This window comes from Pan troglodytes, chromosome 1, assembly GCF_028858775.2.
Source record: "Pan troglodytes isolate AG18354 chromosome 1, NHGRI_mPanTro3-v2.0_pri, whole genome shotgun sequence".
NCBI lineage: Eukaryota > Metazoa > Chordata > Mammalia > Primates > Hominidae > Pan > Pan troglodytes.
The window spans coordinates 14,564,325-14,574,386 of NC_072398.2; the positions used below are offsets into that span (position 1 = coordinate 14,564,325).

Here is a 10,062-nt window from a genome sequence, read left to right on the forward strand (position 1 = left end):
GAAGGAAGACGCTCATATCAATTACAGAAGGTTCATTTATGTCATGGTGCTCCATAGTATGTGTAGATATATTCATATAAACAAATGTGTTCAAATATATATAACTTATTTAAAAAATTGGAAAAGCCCTGAATATCACGTGTGCTCTTCAAACCTTACGACACTTTTGCCAAAGCTGAAGAAACCCGCAATGATGTCCACAGAAATCCAGATGAAATGTGGCTGCATTTTTTCTCTTCTTCAAATACGCCAAGGTCAGAGTTTAAGAAGCTTTAGCATGGTTGCAACATCATGCTATTTAAGGAAACTGCACTCTAAAGAATGAAGGCTGTGATTCCACCTCTGGATAGAGGGTGAAAGCCACGAACTCAGCAGTTCCTAGGAATACCATCTATCTCCTGGACAGCACCCACAAGCTGCTGGGGGAATGGGGTTGCACCCCTCTTGCAGCTGCATATCCTGGGGGCAAAGTTCCAATAAGGTACTCTTGTAGGAACCGTTTCTTTACACTGCTCTATAGACTGTCAGTTCAGGGCTTCCGTGTGTTAATAGCTGCTTGACTGGAGTAAGCTCTGGAAACCAGATTCAGATTTTAGATGTTTAACGTTCACGCAGTAGAAGCCCGTTTCAATCTCAGTGTCGGAAGGTCCCATTAGTTCTACCCATTGAGCTATCGCTTACAACCGCTCTCTTAGGTTTGCCTTCCAAGCCACTTCCTTATTCCTGCTTTTCTGATAGTGTCATACTGAATGGCTTTCCTTTTACTCCTAAACTGTGATTTTTATTAAAAAAAAAAAACAACTCTCAAAAATTAGAGCTGGAAAGGACTGTTGGTTTGTCTAGTCTCAGCAGGAGCGTTCTCCATAGAATATTTCCTTTAGTCCTTAAGACAAATTGCAACATTTTAGTGTTCTGGTGAAAAGCCAGCCTCATCCCGCTGCGTCGCCGACACTTGGCCCAGCATCTGCCTGCCTGTCCGTATATGAATGTGCAGGAGCACACTGCAGCCAACCCGGTAACCTTGACTCTGGGTGGCAAAGATGATCATAATTCTCTTTTGAGAGGACCTGGTGCCTTAAGCAAGAGGGCAGAGTCTACGTGACTAAAACATACCAACTTCCTCTTTCATAAGTCATCACATGATGAACTACAATTACAATTCCTGCCTTGTCTCTGCGAATTGCAGACGCATTGCCTCACCCTAGAAACCCTGCTCCTGTGTGTGGAGGAGGCGGCTGTAACTGCTGCAGCAGCCGCTTTGGACGGGATCCAACTCCAGTCTGTGCCGGGAGGGAGCGGTGGGTGGAAGACAAAAACAAAGCTATGTTTACTTAGCATACATCGATAAAGCTGCTTCAGAGCTACATGAAAGGCCAGGCTGCATGAAAGACTTCTGATACAATATAAGGAATTGCTGCCCTGAATCCAGCCTTAACCCCCTTGATTCCGGATCGAGCCCAGAACTAAAATAGCCCTTCCATTTTCCATCGGGCATTTCATTAGGGAAGTTACAACAACTCAGTTTCGACATGAAACTGGCAGCGTAAAATAAGAAGGAAATGCTCTTCCTTTGAAGAAGAAAAGCTCTGTTTTGCAAAGATCTTAGCATCGTGGCAGAATTTCTATCTCTAATTCTATTTTAGGATGGAGTGGCAGGCTCTCCCCTTGAGGCCATTACAGTACCAGCTTGCAGAGAAATGAGTATAATTAGGCCACAACTCTAATGGTGAGTTGTGTTTTCTTTTAGTATGTTTCAGTCAATGCTTAGTGGGGCCGTCTCTTGGGGGCGATAAGTTGGTTCATTTCTCTGCAGCACAAGGACTGGACTTCATCCCCTTTGGGCAGTGACGCAGTGGGTGAAGCCATGTACTGGAATGAGTGTCACAGGGTCTCTGAGGAGGGTGACCAAAGGGACAGGTCTTGAAAGCGGTGTGCAACAGCAGGGCCTGGGAGTGACCAAACCCGCTGGCACCAGCTACTCCCGGGAAGGATCTGGACAGGCCCCGTTCTCCCAGCTTGGAGAGGGTGAGGCAGGATTGCAATTGCAGGGCAAGATCCAGGAACAGATGCAGAGACCTTTAAAACAGGCGCACCTTCTATGGAAATCCCCAAAAGACATTCAAGGTTAGCCTGTAAAAACATTTAGGTCTGACATTACGTTTTCTGTGCCATTTTCGAACAGGTTTTTTCATGTGTTTTAAGCAGCTCCCTCCACTGTTTCTCTAAGGGTGTTTTTCCTCTTCCTTGTGGTTAATCCTTTGAAGCAACCTGGTATTTTCAATAGCAACGACTAGAGAGAAACGTCAGCATGATTTTTTTTTCTCTCCACCTACCAATCCAGTTGTAGGAAAGATAATATAATTAGTACCCTGTTCTTCCCACACTTAACCAGCTCATTCCAGTCTCAAGGGACAGTTGTGGGCCTGTGTTCCCAACAAAAGCAGCTCCAGAGGCCGCCCTTAAAGAGCTTAAGTGTAAAAATCCCAATTGAAGAGCGACTAAGCCTACGTGTATTAGGGAGACTAACGACCAGCCCAAAGTGATTTACCATAACACACACCAGCTCCTCCTCCCGATAAAAGTGTGAAACTCAAGCATTCAATTCAGTCTGGGCTGAGTCTGAGGCTGCCAACGGTGGCAGAGCTGCAGGCCGGGCGGCTGGGCTGGGCTCATCCCGGCCTGGGTGGCATATAGGGCGCAAGTCCGCCTCCGTCGGCGGCCCGCCCTGCGCGACGGCGGGCGAACCAGCCAGCCGGTCGCCCCCACGGCCCTCGGGGACCTCGCGGAGGCGAGCAGGACCCCCCCCCCGACTCGCGCCCTCGCCTCCCGCCACCTCGAGTCCAAGTTCGGGCCCGGGGGCGGCGCCTCGACGCCTAGACTCGCCGAAGGGGGTGGAGCCTGCGCTGTGACGCGGCCGCGCTGGCCGTAGACCCCGGATCCCTGGAATGTGCATTCGTTCCACGAGGCCCTAGTGCCAGCGGCGCCGAGGCACGTCTGCGCGGAGCGTGCGCACTCGCGGCGGCGGCCGCCCACGGCCCCGCGCCCACGTCACGCGCCCGCCGCGCATACCTACATAAGGCGGCCGGGGCGACTGGCGCGGGGGAGGGCTGGACGGGGCTAAGAGCAGCACTTGGTGTTCGGGAGAGGCTAGTCCGAACCGCGCTCCCTCCCCTCCAGAGGGCTCCGTGGAAAACGCGCGAGCCAGCTGGCGGCGCGTGCACGTGGTGCTGGGCTTGGGAATATTCACAGTCTCCCTAGTTAGTAAAAGGGACAGGCGGCGCGTATGTCCTTTCCAAGACAAATGCAAAGCACCAGTGACGGATTTCATGCTTACGTGTCCGACATTGAGCTTTCAAGTATAACTCCTAAAAAACCAGAACTGTGAACCACGCTAGACCTAAATTCCCCATTCTCAGGAGACTGACGGAAACCAAGTGACAAAGTGTCCTTGCATAAAAGAAAAAGAAATGATTTTTAGCACGATTTGGCCCAGAGGCACACTAGAGAAAAACATCCTGAGGGTGGTCGGGACAGCCGGGTGGGGCGCGAAGTGAGGGAAAGTGGAGGAAAAGCACACGATCACTTTGCGCGGTGTTCCGAAGGGAACACCGGCGCTGCGCTGCTGCGCTGCCCCGCGGGCGGGCGGGCGCCGCAGAGCCGGCTCTCCCGGCAGCGCTCCTTCGGCGCGCGGGGGGAGGGGGAGCGCGCGCGCGGGAGGGCGGGCACGCGCACGAGGGGAGGGGGCCCGCGCAGGCGCCGTGCGAGACTGTCGAAGAATCAAGTCTGTAGAAGTGGAGCGGTCGCGGCGGCAGCAGCAGCAGCGACGGTGGCGGCGGCGGAGCTGAGGCGGGCTGGCCGCTGACGCTGGCGCTGGAGAGCGGCGACGCCAGGAGCTGTGAGAGAGCGGCGGAGCGACCCGGGGCCCGCGCCGCGCCCGAGCTCCACGCCGCCCGGCCGCCGCCACCCCGGCGCGGCATGCCCCGCCGCTCGGGCTGAGCCTGCCCCGGCGGCCGCCCCCCGCCCCCTGCCCCCCCGGCCTCCCCGCCCCCCGCCCCGCACTCCGTGCCGGCCGCCGCCGCGACCTGCTGCGCTCCCCCGCGCCCGCGCGGCCCGTCTTCGCCCCGGTCTGGAGGCCCGCCGCGGCTCCGGCCGAGCCCCCGCCGCCGCGCCCGCCGCCCCGCCGCACCGCGCCGCCCGCCCGTGCCCGGGCCGGCCGGGGGGAACTGCTGCCGCGGCTGCAGCCCCTCACCTCGCGCCCGCCGCCCCTCGTGCACCGGGGGCGCTGCGCGGGCGCCGAGCCTTCGCGGGCTTTGCCGCCGCCGCCGCCTTTGCGGCCGCCGCCGCCGCTGGTGGGGGAGACGCGGGGTTGGGGGGGGAGGAGGGCGCGCGTGGTGCCGGTGGGGGGCGGCGGCGCCCCCTCCTCCTCCTCCGCCTCCTCCTCCGGCGTCGCGGGCTCCTCGGACATGGCCGCGGCGGTGGCGGTGGCGGCCGCGTCCCGGCGGCAATCGTGCTACCTGTGTGACCTGCCCCGCATGCCCTGGGCCATGATCTGGGACTTCACCGAACCCGTCTGCCGCGGCTGCGTCAACTACGAGGGCGCCGACCGCGTCGAGTTCGTCATCGAGACGGCGCGGCAGCTCAAGCGGGCGCACGGCTGCTTCCCGGAGGGTCGCTCCCCACCCGGCGCCGCGGCCCCGGCCGCCGCCAAGCCGCCGCCGCTCTCCGCCAAGGACATCCTTTTGCAGCAGCAGCAGCAGCTTGGCCACGGCGGCCCCGAGGCGGCCCCGCGCGCGCCGCAGGCCTTGGAGCGCTACCCGCTGGCGGCCGCGGCCGAGAGGCCCCCGCGCCTCGGCTCTGACTTCGGCAGCAGCCGCCCGGCCGCGAGCCTGGCCCAGCCGCCGACGCCGCAGCCGCCGCCCGTGAACGGCATCCTGGTGCCCAACGGCTTCTCCAAGCTAGAGGAGCCGCCCGAGCTGAATCGCCAGAGCCCGAACCCGCGGCGCGGCCACGCCGTGCCGCCCACCCTGGTGCCGCTCATGAACGGCTCGGCCACGCCGCTGCCCACCGCGCTCGGCCTCGGCGGCCGCGCTGCCGCCTCCTTAGCCGCGGTGTCGGGAACCGCGGCCGCCAGCCTGGGCTCCGCGCAGCCCACCGATCTGGGCGCCCACAAGCGGCCGGCATCCGTGTCGAGCAGCGCTGCCGTGGAGCACGAGCAGCGTGAGGCGGCAGCCAAGGAGAAACAACCGCCGCCGCCTGCGCACCGGGGCCCGGCCGACAGCCTGTCCACCGCGGCCGGGGCCGCCGAGCTGAGCGCGGAAGGTGCGGGCAAGAGCCGCGGGTCTGGAGAGCAGGACTGGGTCAACAGGCCCAAGACCGTGCGCGACACGCTGCTGGCGCTGCACCAGCACGGCCACTCGGGGCCCTTCGAGAGCAAGTTTAAGAAGGAGCCGGCCCTGACTGCAGGCAGGTTGTTGGGTTTCGAGGCCAACGGGGCCAACGGGTCTAAAGCAGGTAGGGGCGGCTGTGAAGTGAGGGGTCTAGGGGAGAAAAGGGGACGGAGAGCAGAGGAGGGGTGGTTCTTTCGAGTCACCATTTTACCCCAGCCCAGAAACAACAAACACCCCACTTCCTGATCTGCCTGAGGCGGAACCAGTGCTTGGTGGCAACGTGTTCATGTGCTGAAGCAGCATAACAGAGATGAGTCAGACTGGGCTGATACGCTCTGACACGGGGTTTTCCTTTCCCAGCACATTCTTGGATGGGAGCATGAGGGCACCAGTCACCTTTTAACCTATTGGGGGACATTAGCAGTCACATGTTGAGTGCAAACGAGGGTACTTTTGTGCATGTGTACAAACAGGCAGTTACAAGCGTGTCATTTTCAGTGGCTCCATTTTAAATCAGTCTGCTGCCTCAGAATCCCGTACGCCTGAAGGTTTTAAGTTGCATGTGCACCTGAAACTCGTATATGAGTATTTTCTGTCTGTGCTTTTAGAGAGGAGGAATTCTGTAACGACTTTTGTTTCGGGTTAGGAAGAGAAGGATCTCTTCCAGTGCACCGCCACTTATGTTACCTTTTTCCTTTTATTTCTTTGTGTTTCCAGTTGCAAGAACAGCAAGGAAAAGGAAGCCCTCTCCAGAACCAGAAGGTGAAGTCGGGCCCCCTAAGATCAATGGAGAGGCCCAGCCGTGGCTGTCCACATCCACAGAAGGGCTCAAGATCCCCATGACTCCTACATCCTCTTTTGTGTCTCCGCCACCACCCACTGCCTCACCTCATTCCAACCGGACCACACCGCCTGAAGCGGCCCAGAATGGCCAGTCCCCCATGGCAGCCCTGATCTTAGTAGCAGACAATGCAGGGGGCAGTCATGCCTCAAAAGATGCCAACCAGGTTCACTCCACTACCAGGAGGAATAGCAACAGTCCGCCCTCTCCGTCCTCTATGAACCAAAGAAGGCTGGGCCCCAGAGAGGTGGGGGGCCAGGGAGCAGGCAACACAGGAGGACTGGAGCCAGTGCACCCTGCCAGCCTCCCGGACTCCTCTCTGGCAGCCAGTGCCCCGCTGTGCTGCACCCTCTGCCACGAGCGGCTGGAGGACACCCATTTTGTGCAGTGCCCGTCTGTCCCTTCGCACAAGTTCTGCTTCCCTTGCTCCAGACAAAGCATCAAACAGCAGGGAGCTAGTGGAGAGGTCTATTGTCCCAGTGGGGAAAAATGCCCTCTTGTGGGCTCCAATGTCCCCTGGGCCTTTATGCAAGGGGAAATTGCAACCATCCTTGCTGGAGATGTGAAAGTGAAAAAAGAGAGAGACTCGTGACTTTCCGGTTTCAGAAAAACCCAATGATTACCCTTAATTAAAACTGCTTGAATTGTATATATATCTCCATATATATATATATCCAAGACAAGGGAAATGTAGACTTCATAAACATGGCTGTATAATTTTGATTTTTTTTGAATACATTGTGTTTCTATTTTTTTTTTGACGACAAAAGGTATGTACTTATAAAGGCATTTTTTTCTTTTGTTAACGTTATTAGCATATCTTTGTGCTTTATTATCCTGGTGACAGTTACCGTTCTATGTAGGCTGTGACTTGCGCTGCTTTTTTAGAGCACTTGGCAAATCAGAAATGCTTCTAGCTGTATTTGTATGCACTTATTTTAAAAAGAAAAAAAAAGCCAAATACATTTTCTGACATTGTAAGATTGCCTTACTGTCTGTCATTCCTTATTGCTGGCCCCTTTCTCAGGCCGGAGGCCAAGTGGTGGAGAAGGAAAGGAAATGATTGAACGGGCATGTTGTCAAGTGGGCATGCCACTGGGAAATACCAGTTTACCCTGAAACATTGTCCTCAGAGGAGTAGGAAAGTGGATTTTGAATCTCTATTTTGCTTAAAAGTTCAGTTCCTGAGATACTGATGACTGAGAGTGCTGCTGGGAAATTTTCAGGATTGTGTGGTCTTTTGGGGTTTTTTGTTTTTTTTTTTAAGACAAAGTTGACCGCTGTTCACTGTCCACGTGATCAGTTGTAAGATTACAATGCTGCATGCTAGTTGGTTACATAAGACACAATTCCAGTGATGGAAGGCGGTTATAATGGATGGTGGTGTGTACAAGATGGCACTGCCATCTTTGAGCAGAGCTCAGCTCTGCAGCGCCACTTCATCTTTTTAAACACCCTAGAGGTCTGTTTGTTGTTGCTGTTGTCCTTTATTTTGAAAGAGTTGCAAGAGAAGTTACAGTCCAGGTGAACTTGGAGATTGTGGGATTGGTTTTGTTTCTGTTTTGTTTTGTTTATCATTTACCTGTAGTGCTATTGCTGTTGATACTATCACCTATACCCTGTTTCTAGTGAGTGCTGAATACAGTATGGTACAATGACAGTAACAGCCGCGTGGTGCTGCCAGGACTGCCCTTGGGCATATCAGTGACAGCCCAAATGTGGGTGGAGGAAACCTGTAATTTCCTTCTTAACATGTGTTTGAAATACCAAGTGAATAATACTGTTCTGGAAAAAAATGATAAACTAGTGGAAATTAAAGAAATTAAGGGTTTTATATAATAGGCCCCACCTCTCAAAATATTTTTAGAAGTCTTTTTGTAAACTAATTTCTTTTGATCACTATTTTGCATCAGTAAAATGAGTTTTTTAAAACCAATAAATCATCAATTATTAGAAATAGTTGTCTCACAGTGATACTGGTTTTTCTTTTGTGCTGTTCTGATTCAACATTGACAGGAACACTATTTTAAATCCTTACGTTCAGGTGTTTGTAACTTGGCCTTATAATTAGGCTGAATTATGGCTTCAAGGTCTACAATTTATGTGTATGGTTCACAGCCTAGCTTCTATTTTCATTTGAAAATACAGATTTTTACCAACTTTGGATTCTTTTTTAGTTATATGTTTGTCTTTCCTTTTTAAATTGTTCAAAACTATTTTTTAATGGCCAAGTTACTAACACTTGAAAATCAGATACTGCACCAAATACAGTGTTTTTCCGTAGTGTTTTTAATGAGTGCACCTATTATTACTACTGTGCGAGAATTCATGTTACCAGTCATTGTTATATTACAAACAGACTTGCATGATTAACCAGTTGTTACACTTACTTTTTCAAGTTGGAGTATATATGACTCAGTGCAGACTGGTCTCTCTTATGTGAATGCACACATGCAGAAATGCAGAGTCAATTTTACATGCCCATAAAGACATTTGTAAAGAATTCAGCTTTTATGGTCTGTTGTATAAATGTGTATCTAGGCACTTTATTATAACTGGAATTTGACCTCACAGATGTTACAACTTGATCAGTCATTTGACCTAATTTGTGGTAGCTATCTGTATGTTTTGCAATCTTAATACAGATATGCTTTCCAAAAAGATTAATACAGAACCATCCTGCCGTTTTGGATAAGTCTATCCAGCTGTGGAAAGGGCAACCTGTGGTTTCTCTGTACTGGTGTTTAATGGGGGAAGAATATGAACAGCTTTAAAGAGCTGTGTATTGTGGTTACTACTATTAAAAAATAAGATCTGCACGAGTCTGACTGGCCTTTGGGTGGCCTTTGTGGACGGCTCGTAGCTGGAAAGTGTTGATCTGGGTTTTCTGGCATTCTTTTAAGTTAAAAAGTTAACATCGGGACATGGGTTTGATCTTTTGTTGTACCTGATGACAGTGCAGAGATTCTCCACAGCTGGATAAAAAAGTCACAAAGCTACTTACTGTACATGGGCAGTATCAGATTTCAAATCCTAATATTTCAGCTGTGCTTTTAATACTCAAAATATTAGGGGATGGGGTGTTGAAGCTTTCCCTTTTTTGCTTTTAACAATTTATAGAATTTAACAGATGTACTGTCTTTCATGTGGCCTCACATTTAAAGTTATGAGAACATACACATGGTTTACAACTTTTACTATATACCTTTCCTTGGCCACCAAGTATTTTAAAAGTGTGCCACCTTTTAACCTTTACTTTTTTTAAGTTGAAGGTGATACTTTTTCTATATATGATGAAACTCATGTCAACTGAAGTGAGTGTAATCTCAGATATCAACATTATTATATTTTAAAATCACGCTATGGAAATATCACCTGAATTCTGTCGTTTGTCAGATTTACAGTACCTTTTTTTCTTTAACTTTTAGCATTAAATAAAAATAAAATTGGGAGCACTGAACATTTTCTGAGGCCTTTTTTAATTTTCTAAAGCAAGCTTAGAATGGCTATTGTTTTAATCACTAATGGCAATGTGACTAATGGATGTGTGGGTTTGGGGTTGGGGTTTGCCTGAACTTCAGGAGATAAAAGACATGGAACAAAAAGGCAACTGATGGTATAAAAAAGAAGTGCCAGGGACTGCGGAAAGGGCAACTGGATAGGGGACACAGATGAAAGAGCTGAACAAAGTACAGCTAGAAAGCATTTGTTTATTTTTCAACTAGCAGCAGAACCAGCCATTCTGCAATGGTAGATTGGAAAGAGAAGATAGTGACGACACTGGAAAGACTCTCAAGACCTGGAGCTGCTCTTTGAAAAGCTTTGGAATAAAAC

At 51.6% G+C, this 10,062-nt stretch overlaps 1 protein-coding gene across 2 annotated transcripts; it reads left to right on the plus strand.

Moving 5' to 3' along the window:
- Positions 1-3,785: 3,785 nt before the first annotated feature.
- IRF2BP2 (interferon regulatory factor 2 binding protein 2) lies at positions 3,786-9,688 on the plus strand. Of its 2 annotated transcripts, none has more exons than XM_525097.8 (2): positions 3,786-5,511; positions 6,105-9,688. In XM_525097.8, the coding sequence occupies exons 1-2, from the start codon at positions 4,464-4,466 to the stop codon at positions 6,818-6,820; spliced, it is 1,764 nt and encodes a 587-aa protein (XP_525097.3). In that variant the 5' UTR covers positions 3,786-4,463; the 3' UTR covers positions 6,821-9,688. The 2 variants fall into 2 exon arrangements, with proteins under 2 accessions (XP_525097.3, XP_016796683.1); XM_016941194.4 differs by having other exon boundaries at positions 4,333-5,463.
- The last annotated feature ends 374 nt before the right edge of the window (positions 9,689-10,062 follow it).

Bases quoted from the DNA above. Each gene is read 5' to 3' on its own strand.
- IRF2BP2 (XM_525097.8), top strand. From the start codon at position 4,464: ATGGCCGCGGCGGTGGCGGTGGCGGCCGCGTCCCGGCGGCAATCGTGC. The intron at 5,512-6,104 runs GTAGGGGCGGCT...TTGTGTTTCCAG, and splicing joins GGCCAACGGGTCTAAAGCAG to TTGCAAGAACAGCAAGGAAA.